Source organism: Dromaius novaehollandiae, chromosome 8 (genome assembly GCF_036370855.1).
Source record: "Dromaius novaehollandiae isolate bDroNov1 chromosome 8, bDroNov1.hap1, whole genome shotgun sequence".
In the NCBI taxonomy this organism is placed as follows: domain Eukaryota; kingdom Metazoa; phylum Chordata; class Aves; order Casuariiformes; family Dromaiidae; genus Dromaius; species Dromaius novaehollandiae.
In genome coordinates this window covers 37643036-37668423 of record NC_088105.1, presented here as the reverse complement: position 1 = coordinate 37668423, position 25388 = coordinate 37643036, and the positions used below count along the sequence as shown (strand labels likewise).

At 40.7% G+C, this 25388-nt stretch overlaps 1 protein-coding gene across 4 annotated transcripts in view; it reads left to right on the top strand.

Moving 5' to 3' along the window:
- DAB1 (DAB adaptor protein 1) overlaps positions 1-25388 on the top strand; it is a 169152-nt gene that overhangs the window by 114601 nt on the left and 29163 nt on the right. For 2 of the 4 annotated variants that reach the window (XM_026105178.2, XM_064516260.1), the window contains 5 exons: positions 12496-12627; positions 13181-13300; positions 13872-13910; positions 15194-15259; positions 20017-20076. In XM_026105178.2, coding sequence (XP_025960963.1) covers positions 12496-12627; positions 13181-13300; positions 13872-13910; positions 15194-15259; positions 20017-20076 — 417 coding nt within the window. The remainder of the gene's footprint in view (positions 1-12495; positions 12628-13180; positions 13301-13871; positions 13911-15193; positions 15260-20016; positions 20077-25388) is intronic. The other 2 variants (XM_026105204.2, XM_026105194.2) reach the window with 1 other exon arrangement.

Below are 25388 nucleotides of genomic sequence, written 5' to 3'. Positions count from 1 at the left end.
CAACATAAACACTTGAGATATCATCCGGTTCTAGTGTTTGGTTATACTGGGTATTTTCTTTTCCATAGTCACTAGCCTTCTGTGATTAGGGTAAGTTATATGAGGATGTGAAAGGCACACTGCACCATTTGCCGTTTGCGCTGATAATAGCAGCACTAGTGGCAATGCCTCTGAGTTTTTATGCTAACTCGTAAGCTGTTTAACCTCTGCTGTTGTTGAAGTCAAATGCAGGAGAGGTGGATGACCTTAGCGCTCAGTGTAATGGTATAGGGAAACTACAGAAGTGTTCACTTTTAAAGTTACCCCGAGTTTGTGGGATGATAGTAATAGATCTCTATTGCAGTAAATTCAGTGGGTGATGTTCTGCCCTCAGGTAGGCATTTATGTTTCCAGGGAAGTCAACAAGAGCTTTGTTGAATCTGATAGTCCAGGGGGACAAGTAAATGGCTTTTTTTTTCCCCACTTAGTTTATGTGATAAGTGTCTCTGTGGAAGGAAAAAGGAAGAAAGGGCAGTCATTGAATTCTGATATTTCTCAGCAGTTACCTTATGTGTTTTTTTCCTGTCCTTCAGTTGAACAAGTAATAAATGTCAGATACCACTAAATCTTTGCTTAATATTTAAATAACTTCATAAAATAACTTCATAAAAGTTGACTTCCTAAATGAGAGGAGTGTAATCATAACCTTTCTAGCTCTTTCATCCACTGTATGCTCAACATGCGTGTATTCGGGTTTTGCAGAGCCTAAAGCCTAGAACTGCCTCTATCCTTGTGCTACGTGGGACCTGGCGGTAATCATGGAATTACAGCGTGGCCTAACACGTCCCTCGTAGCACTCGTTTAGCAAAAGTGGCATTTAATGAACTCCGGCAATCTCTACCGTTAATGCTTTTTATCTTTTGTGGTTCCCGTGCTGATTGTGCGTCATTGTGCTCCCAGTGAAGCAAGCAGCATCGGTCCTGTAAGGCTTTAAAGGGAGTGAAGGGAGTGGTATGAAATAAGTGAGGCAGAATGGTTACAAATTTCTGAGTACCGTAAAACTTAAAGAGGAGGAGAGGTCTGGACATCTAAATGTTGCATGTGGCTCTTAGCACCAGCTCTGCATAGCTCTGAATATTTTTCCTTTCTAGATATTCAAAAGAGATCTCAATCAGATTTTTTTTTTTAATTGTATCCTTGCTTTGAAAAAGGCTGAGCCGGATAGTAGGAGTTTTAATAGCCTTATGGGATCTTTAATTAGCTAAAAGGTCTGAATGCCTTCCTTTGAATAATACAGGAGGTTGAAAGTATTTTAAAGTGTATGGCATGTGAGAGTTTAACCTGTACATGCATATGCAGTGCACGGGCCAAAGTAATGAGGAAGTTTAGTTTTGATTAGGAGAAGAAAAATGGAAAACATGCTGTGCACAGAGGTTGTGAAGTGGGGAACAGTAGAGGCATATGTATTTAAAAAATTGGAAGGAAGCATTGATGCATCAGAGCTATAAAAGGCTGTGTTGCGTGCATTTAAGTAACAGGTGAGCATGGCAGTGTGGCAGCCTGCCTGAAAGCAGGTCCTGCGTGACGCCCACCGCTGTGACGGAAAAGCAGGGCAGGGAGGGAGGAAAGCAAGTGCGGTTGAGCCATGTTAGCTGCTGGGCCAAGCCTCTGGGCAGACTGCTTAGTCAAAGCTTGCTTGTCGAGATTTCAATTAGGAGAAGACTAAACTAAATATTCAGCCTGCTTTACATGGAAACGCGAAGGGGAGAACCAATGCCGGGCATTAAAATGGGCAAACAGAAGCGTTAGAGCTCTCCTTTGGATGGTACCAGGGCAGGACTTTTAAAACGCTCTCCACTGTCTTAATGGAAATGTGAAATTGCTGTAACGCAATGTGACAAGCAGCTGCTGAGTGGGACTCTAGAAATTCCTGCCTCTGGATAATGAAGAAGAAAAAAATCAAGCCAAGAATTAGCTGGAAGTGCTTTGTTCTTTTTTGGAGCCTCTTTGAGGATTGTGTTTTACATTTTCTGTTATCTTTAGGGCTCAAGTAATATACACACTGCTGTTTTGTTGCCACAGGTATGTTATATTCTAGGTAAAGTGTTTGTTGTGGGACCTGAGCAAAGTAAGTGGCACGTTTCAGCGTATAGCGTTTTCTGAAGTTTTTTTTATGCATGCTGTGGTAACTCAAAGAAAAGGTATCCTTTCCTTTTTTTCCCTATAAGAAGACTGAGTATAAACTGGCATGAAGTAAGAGTATGGTATTTATGACCAGGGTGGGTCAGCAGTGGTGCTGTTCTCTGAATGCTGCAGGTGATAGCTCCAGAGTCCAACGTGCTGCACAGAAACACCTATCTTAGAAGTTAGGCTCACCTTTTGCAAGCCTTCATGTACACTGAATCCACTGAGCGTTTAGGCACGTTAAGCAAAGGCCTGGTTGTAATATCCTCTGATTGCACATCAGCAGTTGTGAAATAATCTGAGATTGTACAATGTTGATAGAGGTTGTTCCTTGGCCTTTTCAAGGAGTCTGTCATAGACTCTCGGGCAATGTCTGCAATAGGAGGAATATCCAGCAGCTCAGGCATCTCTGCTGGGAAGCAGAAGCATCTCTCGTGATAATGAATTTCAGCAAAAATAGGAAAAGTGATGTGTCACCCCGGGATCAAAAGCTTAACCATTTGTTTGTGCTACAGAAAAGATAACTCAAATGCTTCTCATATGAAAACCAATATCTGTGACAGGAGAACTTGCAGGATGTCTCCTTTAACTGGTGTTGTATACTTATATGCTGGCCCCTAGAAAATAAAGCCTTTAGACATAAGCCAGGAGCTGAATGGATTTTGACCACTTCTGTGCTGTACCGTGTCAAACCAATCCCCTGTGCTCTGCTTGCTGACATACTGATCTGTTGAGGAATACAGATGGGGTTTGTTGCCTGTATGCTTTGGTTTGTTTCTGATTCTGAAATTACTTTTAGATTTATAAGATACAAAACATGGTGTCTTGCGAATCACTCAACATTTTTGCTTTCATTTTTAATTGGTTTGTGAACATGACATATTGGTTACATGCAGTTTGTGAATTCAGTGTGTTGTGCGTTTCCTCAGCCCCCTGTAAAGTATTATATGCCAGATACTCATACCAATTTTATGTATGTGTGTGTATATATATGTACACATATGTTTATATGTACATGTGTGTTTGTGTGTGTGTATATATATATACACACACACATATATATATATATATATATATATATAAAAAATATAAAAACTCTCTTGTCTTTTTTCCTCCCAACTGTTAATATGCATCTGCAGACTCCTCCAGAGAAGCTTGTAGTGTTATGGATGTTGATTTATGGTTAAAGAGTTGTTTTCTAATGATTATCCAGTGCAGCCTAAATTTTAGTACTACCAATATGAGTCGTTTCTTTGTGAGCTTTGCAAGCTCTCCTTTATAAAGTTTGTGCAACAGATCAAGAGACTCTGAGACTGGTTGTCACTGAGCTTTCCAAATCACTGGCTGCAAGAAGAGGGTGGGTCATGATGCTTACTGAGTCTGGTGCAGTTTAAGTATTTAAAATAAAGTCAAAAAATACTCCCAAAGCTCCTAGGAGTTGCATGAAGACATTTCTTTTGCTGTTCATATAAATAAAAAGCATTTTAGAAGATGAAGGTTATTGGTGTAAAGGAACAAAAGAACCTCATAAAAGCAAAGGCTTCTTGAAAGACGTTCAGTTTATGGAGATGAGAGCAATGAAAATACTGAGAGATTCTGTGATCCTGTAACGAACTGACCGTCTCGTTGTGGCGTGCTGTGTTCCCTCAAATTCAACACGTAATCAATAAGGGTCTTATGAACTTCAGAGTACATCAGGAAAAAATACAAAGCAAGGTCAGAGGTCCGGGGGCTCAGGCTGCTTGCGAGCTTTGGCTTGAGAGCAGAGACACGATGGGCATATTGATGGCTATAGTTTGATCTCCTGACCATTTTCTGTGAGGTGGGTGGTAAAGGGAGAGTGCATTGGGTGGACAGAGGGCAGCCCTGGAGACCCAGCGGCGGTCTGGCCCTCTTGTTCTCTCTCCCTATAAACTAAAGGAATGTTCTAACAAATGAGTTTTGTTAGTCGTATGCCACATTGAAACAGTGAAAAGGGCAATGTAAGTTGCTGTATGGTCTCTAGCCGGTCTCACACAGATCAAATGTAGGCCCATATTTCATTATGGGGCTGGTCTGAACTTTGATGTCAAGATCAGGAGTGTTTTGCTACCTCTGTGCAGAATTTGCTGAAGGCAGCAGCTTTGCGGTGGTGTAGGAAGTGGAAAAGCCCGTGAAGAAATAAAATTCTTGCATGATCATCACATTAATTTTCCTGTTCTGCATCTTTTAGCCATTTTTAAAATCTTTCATTATCTCTTCCATAACAAATTCTTCTTTGTTTTAACCAGCCTGATAAAGCAAATGACCATGTCTGATACAGAAACAATAGAAAAAACAGTGGAGAAGACTCATGGGAGGTCCAGCATTACAGCTTTAGTATAGCACATTTGTTTTTGAAAAGCTCTATGAAAATGTTTTCTTGCCCTTTAGGATTTTTTGTCCTGGAACAATATTTTCCAGTGCATATTTTAAATATAATGTGAGATTAATAGTAATTGGATAAGGGTTTTAGATTCAGCTAGCTAGTTTCACTCATAGTGCAATATGAAATTAAAAAGCTTTTGAAGTGAAAATGTGAAATTGGAAACGTGCGTGCTCCAGTTTTGTTTTGTTCTTTCCCTAAGTTCATATATCTAGTAGATGGGTCTCCTGCATGAGCAGCTTAGCCTGTGCTTTCTAAGACAATGAACAACATTTGTATCTGGTCTTTGTCAGGCATTATTACAAATTATGAGAGCCAGGCCGAAGTTTATTGCTGGAGTGCTGCTTCTTCTCACAAATTAGGTTGTTGGCTTTTCGAGCTCGACGTTGTGGGGTCATTCATCACAATTAGGCTACTGCGCTCGCAAACTTAGCGCCCTCTCGCTTAATTGTCGGGCAGCGTGCGCAGAGGTCTGGGGTGGCCGGTGCCCCAGCCGGCGCAGAGCAGCACTCCGTGCCTAAGGCACCTGCATGGGCACTCGCCCTTGTTCCCTACAGACAGAATAGGATACTTTTCCATCAAGCAAAGGAAATGGTAAGGTTTAATTCAGATTTTAAGTGAGGCCGAAGCACCCCTTTAAGCTGTCTTCCTGAGCCTGACCGAACAGGCGCTTACATTAGGTCATTTAGATAGCGTGAATGCATGCACGGATTGAGCTTAGTTTAGCACTTAACTTGAAGACTTGCTTATCCTTAAACATACGATTATGCTCACTGACTTCTGTGCTTTTTCCTGACTCAGCTCCCCATTGCCATGTGAGCTTGGGCAAGTCACAAAATCTGCTTCTGCTTCGGTCTCCACGTTTGCGGAAGAGAATGGCTCTCCGGAGTTTATGCAGGGGATTAAATTTATGCATCTGTTGGGTGCTTTGCTGTGTCACAACCAACATACTAGCCCCCTGGAGGGACCGAGTGCAAAAGCTGTGGCTAATTCTGTCATCTTTTTTTAATATTATTGCTGTATTTTACGTGCTTCTTTGTGGTACATAGACCAAGGTTTGATTTGCATGTAATCTGAAAGTGTTTTTTCTGCTTTTTTTTTTTTTTTTTTTAATTGTGAAGCGTGTCTGCTGAAATGCCTTTTGGAGGCAGTTAGCACTTGGAAAAGCCTTTCTTGAGGTTGTTGTCTGTAAAATCAGTCTGCATGGAGGAAGCACAGGGATTAGACTTGCTTTCTTCTCCTTGTGAAGACAGGCTTAACGGCTGCCATCCGAGAAGTCCATTCAGGCTTGGAGAACCATCTAGAGGTTACGCTTTCCTTTTCTGCTGCGATTCTTGCTTTCCATAGGGGGAAATTCCATAACATATTGTCAGCCCAAACTATGGGAGTGACTGTGTTGGAAGGACTCAGTGGTGGACCTTTCATTTTCAGCTGTATAGTGCTACGCACACATTCAGACTCTGTTAGCATAAGGGTTTGAGCATGTTCGCCCTCGAAAGCCTGGCTTCCAAGACAGTCCTGCAGTCTGTGCTGCAATGAAACTGAAAATTGGCATCTTGTTCTTTGTGCTTTTCTCACTCCATGCTAATATGTTCGGTTTGTACTCTTTTGTTTGCCTGTGAATGGTGCAAAACTCGTCGTCTTAGCTGGTGCCTGGAAACGCAATCGAATACTGAGATGTCCATGAACACCAGAAGTTTCTTGTGGGTTTTGCTTTTCAAGTCTTCAAAAGTGACATTTATTTTTGAAAGCTGAATTGAAAAGCTACCTTGCTCCAAGACTGGTTGCAGTATTAGTAGGAATTCAGTATTTTGATTATGTGCTAACCTGAAAGTCTACTGCTCTCCTTTTCCAAATCAAACTAGATGAAATTTTCCACATGTTGTTGTAAATATTTATGTACGAGATTTTTTTGTGGCTGTGAAGGTACTTACCCAAAGGAATCACTACTATATTTAAGCAACATGCTGTGATCTGTCCTACATTGTTTTTTTCCTGCTGTCCTCTCCCCGTGGACATGCAACTGGAGTACTCCTCGTGGTAGGAAAGGACTGTCACATTTGAAATACAGTCTGTTTTCTATCTTGCCTTTTGTTTAGCCGCATAATTTATAAACCTTTTTCTCTTGCAAGCTATATTTTTTCCCGCTTTCCTCAAATGTCCCCTTTTGTAGTATGCTGGAAAGAGTGAACTGCTCATCAGTTGTAAATTATTTGGATGCTTAATGAGGTTTGTGTTACGTGCTTTCTGAAAACTTTAAGTGCAAACGGACTGTGGGCATTACAGTGTACAGTGTGATGAGACCCCTTCCTTGCCTTTCTGACCAGCTGGAGCAAATCCCCATCTCTTTTATATTCATCTTAGGAAAAATAGCCAAAATGATAAGAGGACGTAGTTAATAGAAAAGAAAAAATGCTGGTGAAAAGCATCTGTCCAGCAGCAGAAGAGCCTGCAGCAATAGCAGCACACTTCGTAGCAGCCTGTCACTAATTGAGAAATCAAAAGCAGTGACAAATTCCCGGGGGAGCGGGGCCCCGAGTTCGTTGCAAAGCCCGATCTGGTTAGATCGAGCTGCCTCCAAGTTCTGTCTCTTCTTTTACACTTCGGCACTGCTCACAGTGCCAGCGAAACGGTTTTCTGCCGAGCCGTGTGCTCCGAGAAAGCACCAGGGAGGAAGGAGGAGCTGGAGGCGGGAGGAGGGCGATGGGCTTTTGCAGGGAACGAGCCCCGCCGCAGCTCCCCTTCGTGTCTGCCGTGGGCTGGTAGCAACTTGCAGGGGGGTTGGAGTTGTGGAGAACTGGCGCTCTGAGACGCACCGAGCTGTCTGCTCTTTGCTGTTTCACATTAAATGGAAAATTTCTGCAGTGGCTAGGGGAATGCTTGTTGCGTTTCCCCCATCTGCTCGTTCCCCGCGCGTCTCTGTAGGCAAATGCCTTGCCACCCCATCTGCCACCCAAATGCTAAGCTCCAGGAAACAACACCGCAAAGTTTGTGGCGCAAATATGACTTACAGATTTATTTTCCATTATGCTGACATTTGAGATCAGTGACTTCTTCCCCAAACTGGCTGTATACACTCCCGTTGAAATACGCTTGTCTCTGGGGTGAAAGGTAGCTGAAAGATTAACAACTGCTTAACAGATACCCATGCAAAGTTAATGGATACCGGGGAAAACCTCATGCCGGTATGGTCCAGTGAGGTGTTTGCTCCAGATGTCTGGGTGTCTGTAGGTTTTTTTTTCAGTGTCTACGTAGAGTGAACTGCTATGTGTCCATGCCTGGAAGTTGTAAGACTATAGACGGATCTGGGATTTGAATCTGTAGCTGCAGAGAGTTTTTGTGCTGCACGTCTGCTCCTTGAGAGTGCCCGTGGGCTGCTTACCGGGGCATTTTGAAGCCTGAGAGAGAGGAGCAGCTCCAGACCACCACTGCTAAGTGCACCTTAATGAAACAACAGAGAGTCAATGCAACACAAATGAAGGCAGTTAGAGAAACGCATGTGACCAATTGCAACCCCCATGATCCCTGTGAATCTTGCATGAAAGCAGTTGGGAATTGCGAAGGAAATGGCACTGAAGAGCATTTCGCAAATGAGCGATCGCATGCCCATCCTGAGCACCATGAAGGAACACAGCGGTCTCTTGCGTGTCGTGGAGTAACTGGCCGGACATCGGCACCGCTCCGGCGTTCCTTGCAGCAATGGGACAAATTTCATCGCAGAACCACTCGTGCTTTACAGGTCACTGTTTGCATTTAATGTGTTGCAGTAAATAATGGTAAATGTACTACTACACTTCTAGCTTGCTAAGCTTATTCTTAAAGCATTGCCGTAATTTTACGGATCTTAGAATCTGAATCTAACACGTACTTGGCAATCTTCCTGACCACGTGGGACCTGGGTTTGTTTTGTCTGTTTGGGGTTTTTTGAGTACCGTTAAGCAGTCACAACTTGAGTTGGGGTGTGAAGGACTTGCAGGTAGACAGCAGCATGACTGAAACCGTGGCCTGTAAAGTTATTTTATTATGAACCATTTAAGGATTTTGCAATTTGGGTAATTTTGGAGCCCGAAATCAAAGCATTTACAGTATGTAGAAGACATGCAAAATGTGTTGTTGATTATTGATTTGAGCGGAGTAGATGTGAAGAGCCAGGAGCAGAAATGTGGAGAGGCCGCGTGTGTCACTCACAACCTGGCGCGGATAGCACGGGGATGGTAACAGCGGGGCAGTCAGCCGATACCACCGCTCTGAAGACTGTTTATAAACACTGTGTTTATTTGAGTTATTCAAGGCAAAGGGCTGTGTAACTTATACCCTTGTGCAGCTTGTCCTTTCAGACATGCTGTTACATGGTACGTGCTTCTTTTGGTGGGACAGATTTCACAGGAGGCTTTGCAGCTTGCAAGATGCTTTTTGTTGTGGCTCTTAACGCTGTGCCCCAGGCTTCACTAAATAGACAACCTCATTAAAAGAGAAATAGTGCTAGTAAAGCAGTGACTTTCTCATGCCATCTAACTCACATACTTGACATGATTGCTGGGCCCTCCAAGTACTTAATTGATTGACTTAATTGATTTAGTGGAACTGGAGGCTACAGCATGGAAATAGAGGGGCAAGATGAGGTGAAAGGGGTGAAAAAATTTATGATAGGTGCCAAGCAGCCAGAGGGAAATTAGAAATGCTACGGATCTCAGAGGGAGCTAAATCAATTCCCCGTGATGCACAGGGAGCGACCTGGGGGAAGAAGAGGAGCAGGAGGGGAACGAGAGCAAACGAGGGAGCCTGGCGAAAGCTCCCGGGCAGGGACGGAGGGAGGAGAGCGGCTTGGGTGCTGGCTGTCCCGGGGGGCTGCAGAGAGGCAGCGCAGGAGGGCACGCTTCAAAATCTTCTATATGTTCAACTAAAGTCACAGGAGACCTAAAATAATATGGAGACTGTGGATGGTGAGTTTTTTTTTTTAACTGGAGCTTAAATGTTAAAACAAATTATTTTCTAATCTGTGCAATATTTAATTGACTGTATTGAACCATAATACAAATTAAGTCTTCTCTGTAATTTGTTCTGTCATACTGCAGCCCTCCAAACAATTTGATCCTTCACTTAGGAATTGGTAAATGGCTCATAGAAGCGCTCGGCAAAGATACTGTAAAAACATCAAGTAGTATGTGAAGAAATCCATCAGCGTGTGCATATCTAATAAAATGGGAGTGTCGTAAACATCCCTGGGTTGTGAAATACTGATTTTATATGCTCCTGATCCGCTAGAGGTAGGATTAAGTCATGGTAAAGCCTTGAAGATGGGGAAAAAAAAAAGAGGCTGGGGAGAAAGAGGCGGATGAGCCTGTGAATATGAACTGCTGAGCAGTGACCAGCAGTTGCACTAGAAGCAATTTGATCTGGCTGTTGTTTCCTTTCCTTTTGGGACTGTTGAGCAGCCCACGGAGAGGGCGAGCGGTGACATGCGAGCAGTTATCAGACTGATTGGATAAAGACGACATTTCTGTTGGTTGGTCACATTTTACGGGACAGATTAATCTATGCGAATGCACCAGAGGCAAATTTAATCAAAACATGAAAAGACCATGTATTTATAGATTGACTCAATTCTGAGTCGCTGTTGGACGCTGGGTGAGACGAGGCAAGGCTGTGTTTCTCACCATGCTATCCCTTTGGTCCTCCTTAACTCCAGCGTGCATTCACTGCGGTGAATGGCTATGCTGGGAATTAGGCAGGCTGCATCCTTTAAAATAAATAAATTTGAAAAATGATGCAGTTCTGATCTTGCGTTTTACACTGGTAAATCTCTCCTGACTGCAACAGGAGTGATTTCTGATTTATGATGACAGAAGAATCGGGCACTCATTAAATGATGTTTAGAATAAATTACTGGAAAACGTAAAAAGGACAGGTTAGATGAATCAGGCCTGTGAAAGCACAGGATCAAAGGAGCCTGTGCATCTACATTTCAGTACAGATGTGTATGAAACATTACATTTCATGTGCGTTTTTCAATTCGGTATCCCTCCTCCAAATAAAAAAAATATTGCTAAACCCTCCATACAGTAAAATATGTAAAAGGATAGTGCTGCAGTCCCCTTTACAAACTGTATCAATATATGTACAAATTAAGTAAAGTATATTGGGCATCATAACCATTAAAAATGTAATGAGTTTTAGAGCAGTTAATAAGGGTTCCCAAATAAATTGGGATGTCTCCATCTGCTGTTTTACACTGTAGGTGATATTTTTCTATGGTAGAGTGATCTTCAAATTTAATTCCACAAGGAAGGAGTCTGATCACAGTTTAATTTTGGTGCAAAACGCTGTCTTGCAATCAATAAAGCACTGTCCAAGAACTTTGATTTAATAGGAGCCGGAGAAAACGTTTCCTGTCATATGCAGAATAGAGAGAGGGGAACATTTCATTTCGTTGTTACAGATAGTGTGCAACTGGCTTGCAAAAAAAAACCCTAATAAATCAATATCCATATATTAGCTAAGTAAGATCCCATCATTAATTTTAAACAGTTAACATGTTGGGAAAGGCTGAAGCACACCTTCAGCTTAGCCACGATGAGCCTGAAGTCAATGGCAACACTCCCATTTTCCTAGGAGTAAGCAATCTTGATCTTGGGAAGTTGAGTCATTTACTGAGAAATGAAAATGAAAAATGTCCAGTTTTTTATTTTATATGTAGTCGTCTGTCTCTTGCATGTTGCCTTTCCTTTTAAATTTCAGTCCATGTTCTGCAGAAGTCTTGTCACTTGTCATTTGCCCCGCACGCACTCGGCTTTTTCGCTTTTACACACACACATGCACATAACCTCTCTGGTTTTGAATTTTAAAATGTTTTTAAACGCTAAAAATAACTGGTTGTTTAGAGATTGCCTAGATACCATGCTGATTTTCAAAATGTGCTTTTCTCAAAAACAGCAGGAATCTGGACCTCAAAAGAATTCTTTGTGAAGCTTTGCATGCTCTCAAAAATAACATTATCACTAGCTTAGAAAGAGCAGGCCAATATTTCAGGAAGGAGAAATTCAGACTAATAGACTGCTTTATATAAACCTTTCAAGGACTTTATTCTAAGTAGAAATACTTAAATATTACGTTATTGATTAAATACTAATTAGGTCAAAGCAAGGTGCATGCTGGCACTCTGTATGGCTTTCTGGCCAAGACACATTTATAGGAATCTCAGGTTCATGCTCTGGTTCTGGAGACCAGGAGGACCAAGTTTTACTCTCACATTTTAAACAAAGGGTGGTGGTGGTGGTTTATTTTATTTTATTTATTTATTTATTTTTTTACTGTTAACCAAAGGGGGATTTTAAATAAAATGTGAACATCTGTGTTTAACATTGATTTAAGCTGGATAATCATATTTCCATGAATTTTCAGGGAAAACTAAGTTTTTGGGTTTCTGTTACTGGTTTATATGAAATACCACTTGCTGGCCAATGATGAATGCTGTAGAGACAAAGCGTTCTTGTGCAGGTCCGTAGAGAGTTTGGATCTTAGACCTCGAGTCCTGCAGGCACTGCAAGGCAGTCTGGCTTCACAGTCGCCCTGTATGAACCTACAGGTAGCTGCTGCCTGTTGTTTTATACACCTAGATATGCTGCAAATAGGTAGTAACTGGATAACATCATATTTTTATTGAATTATAGTTCAACAAGAGGTAGCGATACTCAATTGAAGCTTTTAGTCAGATTGTTAAAGCAAGTCAAGTTTGGCCAAATTTTGAGAAGACACAAAGCTTAAAAGGTTCAAATGTCAATTGATTTTGACATGGGATAATTTTCATTTATTTAATTACACGCGTGTATTGAGTTGCAGGTAAAACAAGGACAAAAGGGAAATTATACAGCTTAAATGGAACATTTTGATGGATATTTCTTACTGTGTTTTTTTTTTTTTTTTAATAGCTACTACAGCACCATCATGCAGTTCATGAAATTTCATACATCGCAAAGGATATCACAGACCACCGAGCGTTTGGATATGTATGTGGAAAGGAGGGAAATCATAGATTTGTGGCAATAAAAACAGCGCAGGCAGTAAGTATCAGAGCATTGCAGTTTTCTACAGTGTAACGCAGTTGAGAAGCTGTGTTTACAAGAAGCCGTTCAAGAGGCCGTTCTCGCATTGCTCATGAGTGCGCTAGACTTCTCACAAGTATCTGCTTAGAAGTACTTAAATAGCAAATTAATGAAACCAGCTTGGGGAAAAAAAGAAATATGTTTCACATTCTCAATTTTTCCTCATGTATTCTTCCTAATTAATAATTATTTTCCTTTCTAATTAAACTAGATTCATTGGCCGAATACAGATAAGTTTGGTTATATTCCTATACTCATTTAAACAGAAAATGATAGAAACCAAATAGCTACTTTGTGTGAAGTCTACCCTAATTTCATTGTATTAGAAACCACTAATAAATAAAAGCAATACCTTATAAACTCATAATTATCAGGATGAAGCAATATAAACAAGGTAGAAACTAATTCAGTATGAAGTTCTTTCCCTCTGAGGTGATAACAATAACTGCTATATCGACAGGATGGAAGAAGATGAGTATAGTTACCTTCTTTACTGTTTTTGCTTCTATAGGCTGAACCTGTAATCCTGGACTTGCGAGACCTGTTTCAGCTCATCTATGAACTGAAACAAAGGGAAGAAATGGAAAAAAAGGCACAAAAGGACAAACAGTGTGAACAAGCGGTATACCAGGTACATGCATAAGCTTAGATTACTGCCAAGAAAAGTATGGTTTGGAGTATCCCCCAAAGCTACTCCGCTGCACTGAGCATCCTCAGCGTTCATTAACAGCAGTGTGGTCGAATGACGGACGAATGTGAACCTAACAGCTGTCATGGGCTCAAAAGTAGGATTAAACAGTGCTGAAAGCTGTGACATGGGATGTGATGAACATGCTTAGCAACTTGAAATGATCTGTTCATTTCTCACATAGTGTTCCTTCTAATTTAGGATGAAAACTTTAATGGAAGTTAGTGTTGTAAGTCAGGTTTTTAAGTGTCTAATAGTTTTGGGGAAGATTCAATATATTTCTGAATGTGTGTATTTGAATCAACTCAAGGTGCAATTGTTGAACTTTGAAACTTGAATAAAGTTACTTTGTACAATAATGGGACTTTATCTGTATCCTAAAGAAAAAAAAACTATATACTTAGCTGCACATTTAGCTTATTTCTTTGCTGTCCTTTAATTTCTGAATACAGTTCTTTTATCTCTACTGTTTATGTTCTTTGCTTTTACTGCCTGTCCTCTTACTTTGCTGTAGACAATTTTGGAAGAAGATGTAGAAGATCCTGTATACCAGGTAATTTCTGAAGCTGTATGGCCGTGGAGTTTCAGAAATGACTAGATACATGTTATCTTCAGACAGTCAAAACTTGTGCCAAGATATTGTGAGATTTGCTGAGATAGATCTTGTGAGAAACCTGTTAGGTTTTAACAGAAAGTGGCAGTTTTAGAGGTTAAGCTCAAAGTAATAGCAGAATATTTCTGTATACAAATACAGATTAAATCTTTCCTAAAATGTGGTTTGTGAGTCCAGAGTTTGCTTCCCACTGAGATTTGTCATCATTTTTGAATACAAAATCTAGCAGCAAAGGGAATTACTTCAAGAACAAAGAAGGTGACATCTTGTTCCAATAGTAATGAACTGATATTTTGTTGTTGGCTCTGTGGGGCCAGAATTTAAGTTACAGAACGAAAGGGAATTGATGTTATACCGCACTCCTTCATTTGTTAGCAGCTGGGTTACAATTTCACAATGGAGCTGAAATTTGAGTCTTATTTCATCCAAGGAAAATGGCCCTGAGCAAAGATGATTATCAGAAATATGCCAATATATTCATGTCCAATATCCCACTGAGTGTGAAGATGATGTAATTTCATTTTCGAGTTTTCTTGCTGAAACAAAACATGTTATAGTTCACTTTTTTTTTATGCTAGTGATTTTGTGTTCTTCCATTTAGAGGTATGAGTTAGAGGTATGACGCGCTGAGAGAAACCAATTTAACCATTAGTGAATATTGAGCGCTGTCTAAGATGCATGAAGCAAGATGATAAAAATTAGGATGCCCTAAATTATTTTCACCTTCTGTAGTGTCAGTCAAGAGCTTTATGTTGTGTGCTCTTCACAGTAAAGCAAACGCCTAAAAACGGAAAATGAAGTGACAGCCTTTTTTCCTTGTGACCTTTTACGTAAGCACCAGCCTTTTCTCCTAGTTTGGATTTAATTTTTTTATTCATAGATAATAAATATATGTGGAAATAATTGCCATTATGTAAAAGAGGCAAAATTCATATTGACTTCAGCTAAATTAAAATTGGGCTGCAGGCGGAATCCCTAGTGAGAAAGAATTAGGAAGTTGCTCTAATGATCATTAGAGGAGATTTAGGTCTATTCATTGCTGTTTTATGAAATATGAAACAACCTTACTCTGCGCTTCCAACAAAACTGGTTGTCCTGGTGCCAACCTGTACTTTGAACTTGTTTCTTTAATGCCTGCCTGTGTTTTTATGTGGAATTCCAAATCGCCTTTTTTCCCTTCTGTTTCATCTCTGACTTTTCCTCTTTGGCTGCTGGTGTAATAGTACATTGTGTTTGAGGCTGGACACGAGCCAATCCGTGAGCCTGAAACAGAAGAAAACATTTATCAGGTATAAAATCGCTACTTCTGTGTTTTCATTGCAACAAATGCGGGCATTTAGTACAATACGTTTCATATATAATTCATGTTTATTAGTTTTCATTCATCACAAGAATGTCTGACATTTCACTCTTATGACATTACGTGAATAATCTACCCAACCTCAGTTGTGATATCTCTATTAATTTGTTTGTCTTTTCAGCTTCCATGAAATTTATTGACTTTATCTTTGCCAATTTATGCAAGGTCTTAAACTTCTGACTACACTATATAAGGTGTGGGGGGGTAAATAGTGGGATCTCTTAATTTTCAAAACTTTTTACAGCTTTTTAAGAAACATACTGAAGTCTCAGGGATTTCTATAAACTGGGGGTGCTCATCATGGGAGGCAGACCATCGAAGCATCTCTTAAAAGGACATTTTGATGGTACTGCTCTTCCTTCTGCCTAACGAAGGAGAATAATGCTGAGCAAAACTTAAGAGCTCTCAGTGGATATTCCCTACACTGGGAAAATATTTTCAGAGTGTATGTATTATGTTATAGCCCAAGCCTGCATTCCTCATACTGACAAAAAATCTCATTGAAAGCAAAATAAAATAATGTTTTGTCATTCAGTTTATCCTCAAGGGATCGGTACAGGGTTTATTAAAATGTAATGTAATTCATTTTATATCGCATACTAGAGGCAAATCTGGAGATAGACAGAAATCTCTGTATGCTGTAAGAAAAGTATGATTTGAGGAAATCATTTAGTATGGAGGGGAAAGGGGATTCAAGAAGTGATTAGGCATTTCATCTAGATGTACTAGAGGTTGATTTGCTAACAGGAAAAGCTTTTTTAAGGTAGGCAGGTGCAAGATATAATAAAAAAAGGAAGAGTTTTTTTTTTTTAAGTAATGAGAAGAGATAGGAAGAGAATAGGAAAAAATGCAAGGGTAGAAAAGCTGTAGACTAGGGGAGGAAAGTTAAGTGGAAGAGGAAAATATAAATTGAAAATTAGAAAAAACCTATCATATAGGCACCACCACAGGGTCAATAAGATCACATTCATTTAAGCTCTTTGTGTTGATTTCCTGGCAGCTCTGCCACACACAATAAAATATGCATCTTTGTGTGTATCTTAGACCGAGATGTCAAGGTTGAGGGTATTTTTCTAACCTAAGGCTGAGAATGTTCTACCACATAGTGTTGAAAGCCTGACTATTTTCGAGAAAGCAGTTGCTTAAAGAAATGACTGCTCTGGCTGTGAATTTTATGCTAGGAACAAAATTCCCACGACAAATACATTCAGACATAATATTTCTAATTGTTGTTCATCAAAGGGCGAGGCTTTTAGGGAAGTTTTAGAGAAGTCTCTGTACAAGCAGGCAGAATGGGGCGGTCGTTCCCTGTGCGTGGAGCTCTTGGATCAAACCCTGGCAGATGCCATCTGATGAGTCGCTGAGAACAAGGAAGGAATAGGAACTCTGCTCTGAGGAATGGCCTCAAGAACAGCAGGATCTCTGTGGAGATTTGCTTTTTCTTAAAATGGAAATAGAAGATGATAAACAGTTAGCGAGGTCTTTACTCATCTCGAGGTACTGCTGTTAGTGTTCTGTAAGTCACCAGAGAATTGCTCAAGGCTTCATTTGACAGTATCTGGGTGTGATGAAGTGTTTTCTCCTAAAGTGGTGAACAGAAAATACCTGTGATAAATATATACAATAACTTCAGTATATGCAGTGTAGTGCTGTCCTTCCTGTATTTACTACAAGCGACACCTTGAATACAGCAACTGCTGAGATTAGGTAGCTACGAGTCTTATTTCATTATCTATTGCAATTGGCAGATATTGAAGATCACTATGGTAGATTTGCCTAGGGCCACTAGCTTCTCAGTTTCCATGTACTTTATGATTTCTCACCTTGCTACAAATCTGGCTTCCCACAGCTCAGATCTTATATTTACATCACTGGAAAAAATGTTTCTTAAAGGATTGCGATTAACTTGGAACCATCCAGGCTACTGTTAAAAGTGAAGTTAGGAAAAGTTCTCTCTTTTGTTGCTTGTTTGATACCAGTAATGGGAAACACATGTCTCATCAGTAACATAGTGCTTCCTCCCTTCAACCTGGCTAAATCTTTCTTCTGGGGCTGCTCTGGTTTCCTGCCAAGAGCTGGTACACAAAAAGTTCTCCCTTGGGGCAAAAGGTTCCTGTCCAATGAGTAATTTAAGATGAAAGATAAATGCGAAATGTGGCTATTTCTGTTTAATACAGTAGAGGTCACAACTTCCTTTTAAGCATTCTTTCCTCATCTTTCACCTTTCTTTGATATATTTACTCCAAAGTCTGTCTGTGTGTGTCTGCTCTTTTAATATTGTCTGTCTACATGAGTTGCTCTAAATGCATCAGTTATGCAATGATTAGATCACCAAGCATGTCCCACTCCTCTCACCTAGTATCAGATATTTTAGTAACCTCTTTGCTCTCCTGTTGTTTTTTATGGTAGTGAGATGGAGAGGAGATTGTTACGTGTTTTTATATCACGTCCGTGGCAGCACTGGTCCCTTTGGAGAGGCAGGTTCTGTACTGTAAGGAGCTGACTAAGCTAGGGGTTTCCATACCGTAGCAGTTGTGTTGCTAGTAAGACACAAGTTGCTTCAAAATGGTACCCAGCCCATCACAGAGCCAGAGCTGTCAGCGTCAGTAGTGCTGGTACCCCTTTGCTGATTTTGCTAATCAAAAATAAAAAAAAAAAAAAACCCAAACTTGCAGACCCCTGGTCTAAGTAAAGATGCAGTGAAATGTGGTGATATATGGCAAGTAAGGACGGAAGGAGGACAGGAGGTAACAAGTTGGTAGGGAAAATGCCTTTTGGAAAATGTTCTTTGTGATGATGTTGGAAGTCGTTATCTGCTCTTCTCTAATGTAATTATAAGCTGGAGTAAAAAAACTAGAAGTGGATAGTGCAGGGAAGTGATCATCCCACACGAGGCTGTAGGTAGGAATGTGCGAAGTGGATGACTTCTGGGAAAAGCTGGAAGGAGGAAGAGGAGGATGACGGATGGGGAAATTTTCCAGGGAGAAAAGGGAGGGGGGGAGGAACCAGCAAACCCTATCAGTGGTAGTTTTGGAAGTAGTTTGTCTCATAGCATTTGTTTCTTTTCAAGGAAGAATAAACTTTCGAATGACTTGTTAAATAGAGCATTCTATAGAGTTCTGCTCGTGCACTGTCACTTAGCAGTCTGCAAAGAGGGAGATTTTTGTTTCAGTTAAATTGAATTGTTCCACTCTTAGCGGATCCAGATCCACGCGTGCAGTGTGATGGGTGGTTTTTAGTGGAAGAGGACAGCACTTTGGGAGAACAATGGCAAACACTTTGAGCAAATCATTCCTGCGTTAGGAGTATAAATCTTTTAAAAGCATCTACAGTAACTAGGCTCCTTCTGCTTCTGTGTTTTGCACTTATGCGCCTTGAGTGCTTTTGAAGAACTTCAGTGTGCACTAAGTTAATAGAGATGCACCAGTTTCCCTTGAAGACTTTGACATTCAGATATGGGCCTGAGAATGTTTGAAACTTTAGAGATTGTTCTTGATGGATTACACAAAATAAGAAGTGATGCCACATCTCAATGAATCAGTAACATTCCTTCAGCTTCCCCTAAAATTGACCTCCTCTGATCTCAGAACTCTAAGATATTTATTTTCTTAGGAAACGAGAGGGTAATCATCATTTTATCATATCTGCAGTATTATTTCTTTTATTAAATTGTGAGGTTTCATTAATGTCTGACGTGACCTCCTTATGCTGACTGTCCTGGTTCAGTGGAGAAGTAGCACTGATTTACTTAGAACATGCAGGTCTATTTAGAGCGTGTGGTTTTTTACTGCTTTTTTTTCTAGTGCCATGTACAATAGATGTTTAGTATTTTTAGGAAGGAAAAGAGATACAATCACAAATTATAAATCTGTAGAGCAGCAGTCCTTAGACAAGCTAAGCCCATTTCCCTTCTCAGTTGTATTTTAAAGTAACTAAATTTACGTGAGTAGGATGTAAATGTCTAAGGCATAATTTGTGACTGTTGACTCAACTAAAGACTCCCACCCAAAGTTTAGTTAAGTGTATTATCCCTTATTCATCAGCTTTGTGAGTGCATATGCCACCTCAGACTCTGGCAGGCTGGTAATTCCTTAATTAGTAAGAAATGCAGAATCATAACCAAACATTAGAGCAGGCACAGGGCCCCATCACTGCAGGGATACGTGTTACGACTTTTAGTTAACTTACATTATTCAATGAGTTGGAAAGAAGAAATGCCATAATGCCTATGGCTGATGCCATAGGCCAAACATCTCCTTCCCTTAAATTGGTAGCTTGACTATGGATCTCTGTTACAAAGAAAGGTGACATGTTGACCTGATCACAGGCATCTTCTAACCCCCAAGTGAAATAAAAATAATAATAATAATAATAGTAAAAAAAACCCCACAGGAAACAGTTAAGTAGGAAGGAGATCCAAATGCACCTGAACTTCATGCAACCAAACTTAACTAAGAGTGAAAATCTAATTTCTGAAGCAGTACTGAATTTTGAGATTTAAAAAAATGATATATATTTTGCTCCTTAGGTAACGTCTCCATTTAAGGTTACTCCTTGAATGAAAATGGGGCCATTCTTGATTTCATTAGTATTAAATGATTATCCTATAGTTAAATATTGGTTGCGCATTTGAGTTTTTCATCAGCCTGCTTGGATAATGACAGTAGTTTTCGTTTGCTGTTGCAGGTTCCTACCAGCCAAAAGAAGGAAGGTGTTTATGATGTGCCAAAAAGTCAACCTGTAAGTGTAAGTATCTTCACTGTTTATATGCAGTAAAGAAGGTATGTCTCTTAGCTTCTTTGACTTTTGTAATTTTCTATAACATTTGATGTGTTTCTTCTGATGTCTAATTTGTCAATGATCTGTAACTGCAAGGCTAGCTCAGAGTAGGCAGTAACCAGAGTAACTTCGCTGAATTCAGTCTCATTCATTACCTAAATCTCCTCCTGTCTTTTTTGATTCATTCTTGTAAAACTCACCACTTATAAATGTGGTATCTGTGGTTAAGAGCCAACAGTCAACCTGCTGCCTGCTAATGCTTTGCTAAAAACGCCTTTGCTGCCTGGGTTAGAAGAGTTCCTCCGTTCCCGAAGCGGTACAAGGCTTATCAGCCCGCTGTCATTGCTGGAGTCGCACAGAGCACACTGACTCATTGTGGGCTGCGTTTTCTCGCCCTGTGTGCTCTGTCAAAACTGTACTTTGCATATTGTGCTCCTTACAGCTTGGTTTAAGTAGGACAGCAGTGAAGGTGAGGGCTGAATAGAGTGGAGGTGAAGAGAAGAGTAGCATTAGGAACAGGTATGTCAGAATGCTTCTGTGTCCTCTCTGGCGATTTCCTGCAGCTGTAATGTCTGCATCTTTCAGAAGACTTTCTAGTGAATACAGTGTCCGGATGGGTAAAGATTTCATAAGGAGCCTCAAATCAAATCTGATAAAACATTAAGAATTGGCATTAGAATTACTCTTCTGTCATTTGAAAGAAAAAAGTTGTGTCAAAATCCCACCTAATATATACCATGGAAAAGCAATTATTTTCCCAATAAAATCAACTTCTAGGGTAGCTTAATGTTAGAACAGAGATACCTGTAATTGCCATTGGTTTAAACAGCTGTGGGAAACTCCAAAAGGAACTACTCTGAGCTTAAGTGAATAAAAAGACTTCACTCAACAAATTTGTGAAGTGGCAGAATCTTTGCTGTACATATTACAGTGCTTTTCTGGCTGTTATGATCTGTAATCAGCACGGGCAGATTTCCTCCTGCTGCTGTTATATATTCTGTAGTGCGGTAAGTATACAACAGGCTAAGGGCCAGTAAGACCAATAAAAACTTAATTCTTTCTGTTTTATGCCTCACATGGACAGCTGAATGTGTTATAAAGTAGGAGTAATATGCTGCTACATCCAAATAGCACCATTCCCTTTCTGTGTATTAATATTCTGAAGTGGTGAAACATTTATCCACAGAATGTATAAGGAATGGGAACACGTGCAGAGAGGAGAAGAAACAGGATGATGGATGCCTTAGCAACAGGGTGGTACATTTGCTGAAGGGAGGGTTGTACTGTTTAGTACAATTGTGTGCTATAAATGTAACAGTACTTTGAGAAATTGTTCATTTGTGTTTACATGAGAAACTAGTATTTCTGAGAATTTGTAGGAGAATGGGAGAAGAACAAAGGAAAAGGTCAGGAATCTTAGTCTGCTGTAAGCATGGGAAAAGCATCTGTACGAGAGAGAGAGAAACACTTTCACATAAGGATGTGGAGAATTGCATAGCTTGGGCTGAGCACAGAGGCACTGACTAAAAAAGATCAATGCAGGGGGGACTGGCTGGGGGTCTGAATCGTGGCTTGCACAAGCAAACAGAACTCGCCATACATATTTCATGATAATCCACTGGGAGGAAGGAGACATCATCTTGTTGACTAGGAAAGTCTCATAAGATAACTCATGTTGCGTAACTAATTAAGGTATTTGAGGACAAGGAGTAGCTGTAGATTCTTCACTCATTTTTCACATAGTTCAGGGTCCTCTCTACATTTCTTGCAACTTTTTTACTGTTCCCCTGGTGAAGTTTCAAATTTACTCTAGGTCTGTAATTCAGGCCTTTGCAGTATGACCGTGTACACAGTATACTCCCTGTTGTTTCTGCAGACGCTTTGGGGTTAGACTGTCACGTTACGGAGCAGGAGTCTGAGATAAGGCATACTGAACCTAGTCTGGGCTCATCAAATATACTTAATCTGTCACTTATATGAAGCCAGTTGCAGAATTAATTTTTTGCTATTTCACAGTTAAGTTTAAAATTATTAGACCTTTATCGCCAAAAGGTATGTACTTCAATTTATAAAGGGGGAAAAAAAAAGAGGGAGAGGTATGTAGCTAAGATTGTTTCACCTTTTAGTATTAGTGTGTAGTACAAAAAAGGAAAGCAGCAGTGGCTCTTAATATTAGCCATGTCATATTCCACTGACCATCCGATTTATTGTTTACCCTTCCACTTGTAAGACTGTCATTGAGATGCTTGCGGTAGTTTTTTCATTTTCAATTTAGAGCTGTTCTTATTACATAAACCTAAAATTCAGTGTGGGGGCAAATAATCTAGCTCATCTACCTGGCTTAAACATATAAGGACACTTTCCCTATAAGGAGATCTTGCTTTCATTAATTTTGTAATGGGTGAGAGAAGAGAGAAATTTTCTGTAGCCTCTAATGGGTTTTAGGCAACAAGAATTCCCTCTCCTGACTAAAAACACAACAGTTAATAAAAACACAGCGAGTTTTGCTTGAGCTCAAACTGCACTGTCCACGTTCCCTAGATAGAGATTGATTTTCTGTCTTGGGATTGTTTTCCTCTGGTGTGTTCTCAGGCAAGTTATCTCTGGTCTCAGCACATAAAAATGAGATATACTAAGCTAGTCATCTAGGTGCCTTCTGCTTTTGATGCTCTGTAGTGAACAGAGGGGAATAGCAGCTTTGCAAGGAATTTCCTCCCATCTGATCTGTCCCTGTCGGGTTGACATGAATGTACATCCCGATGCTATTTTCTTGTGGCTGCAGAAGGAGTATAAATAACTTGCTGGAATGATCACTTAACTTTTAGATAGTAAGGCTTGGGTGAGATGAGTTCTACTGAAGTGTAAAAATTAAAAGCCAGAATCTGTTTTTCAAAGGTCACGAACTGGGAAGTGTAATTCACATATGTGTGTGTGCACATAAAAATGAATATGTATATACAATATATTTTATATTTTTTTTTTCTTAACATGTAGCTTCCTAAGAAACCAGGACTGTTTTGGCAAATGTTGCTTTCTCTATGTTTCTGGGTCCCATTTGGTTGAAGGTTATGAAGCACATTCATAGCAGTGTCAGCGAGTGATTAGCATTGCATACGTATCAAGACAGCCAGGGTGCTAGCACAGTGCTGTGCAATCGTGTAAGGCCATTTACCAGAATCTGTCTAGGGACTTCCCAGTGTGACTCCTCCTGGTCATGGACTTTGGGTGATGTGAAGATGGTGGCAATGAGACATAAAAGAAAAAGCCTCCAATCTCACAACTTGAACGTTTCCGCTGAACTCCGTTCTGGGTGCGTGGCTGGTGGTCAGGCGCTTCCTCTGACGTTGTGATGAACGGGTTGCTTACCCAATACAGTTTGATATTTCCCTGTTCCTTGCTGTGTCCCTTTGCAGCAGACACTGCTCTGCTGCAGATCCCCTCTTTGGGGCATGCATCCCAGCTCCAAACATACGCCTCTCACAGTATCTAGTTTCCTCCCAGTATCTTTCCCTTCCTCTGTATCACCAGCTCACACCTCCTGCACTCATTCCCATTTCCTCTGTACTCCTTTCACAGGCACATCCTCATATTCTCCGTTCACTGGGGCTAGGCATCAGGCTAGACAAAGAAAACAGGCTTCTCCCAAAGAGCTTGTGTTAAGTGGTACACGCTCCGCTTAGAAATTGTAGTTCTGTATGTGAAATTAAAAAGCGAAATGTTTAACGAGCTCTTTTTGTCATAATTTCCCACCGTACATACACATCAAGTTCTACCTGTCATGGTGTTTTTAGTAATAAGAGTCAGACTGTAAATACCCTTCACTGAGACTGTCAGTCACGTCACAATAAACCCTACTCTTCCCATCAAAATGTCTAAACTAGCTGCTTACAATTTTATGAAGGCTTTCAAACAACTCATCTTACTGCTGTAGAAGGATTCAAAGCATTATAGCTGATGCTTCACAGTACAGGCAGTCATCTGACTGGTACCAAGTGAATGGAAAATATTAACAAAACCAGGGTGGGATGGACGAGGAGTAAATGGCTGTCGTGGATGAAGAAACGGGAGAGCCACTGACTCTGCGTGGGAGGATGCGGACCACGACCCCTGCTTGAAGCCATGCTGAACCTGAGCCCGCACAGGTCTACCGTCCGTAGCACTGCCTGCCCCATCTGCCTGAGCTGGGAGACTGTGTCAGAGAAAGCTCTCTTTTACTTCAGCCTGGGATTCAGGTGCCATTTGCAGGTGGGATTTTTCAGGTCCCATGTCAGAGGTGTGTGCCTGCAAACACATGGGAATCATGGGCAGCCCCGGTCCCTAGCAGGTCACTCGGAAAGTCAGTCCCTGAAGCAGCGGTGTTACCTGGAGTAATTCTGGATAACTCTGGCTATCTTCTAAGAAGTGAATTCTTTCTGTGACGCTTGGTCTGGAGAAAAGCTTTTTAACCATGTCTTTTCATTGCATCGGTGGCTTTGCAGAAGCAGCATGCAGGCTGGTTACATTGACTTCAGCCCCCACGATCAGTGTTAGACCTTCACAGTCAAGTTTGCAAATGTGGGAAGGAGGGGAGCACGCACACACAGTCTGGCCATCTGTGTCTGCAAAGCCTGCCATTTTTATTTACTGTTGCTGAAGGAGACACCCATGTTTAAATGCCCTAATTAAGTTAGTCTAATTTAAGTCCTCTGTGGGGGGTTTAATATTAAAAGGAGAAAGGAGAAGCATTTTTAATGGGTGCAACTAGTTGTGGCTAAGTTGGAAAATATATTAGTTTGATATATGATATCTAGTTTGATATATGTTATCAGTATGATAACGCTTTGTGGCATGAGTTTCTTGATATTTTGGTGGGACTCTACTATTTTTGTAGAGAGAAGTGGATATACGTACCAGTATCTGCAGAGCAGACTTCGCTGTAGTGTTGTTTTCTGATGTGTTTTTGTGCAGCACTGGAAATACCTCTGTGCTTTGTTTGCCTTTTCATTTAATGGTGGTATTATATCTCACATCGCTGCCATCTAACACTACGCCAAAGGTAACATCTCGGCGCTGAAGGTGCGATGTTGCTGTCGCAGCTCTTCGGTGGCGAGACCCATGCGGGAGCAGGCGGCCGGGGTGCTGAAAGCCTCTCCCGGCAGGAGCAGTTTGGGGCTGGCTGGCACATGGAAGCCATCGCCTTTGCAACCCGTGTGCTAACTTAGCTGTATTCATTGTGTGCAGTGAGGGTAAATTAGGAGGGCAGGCTCAATAAAAAACAAACAACTTCTCCCCTTTACCCC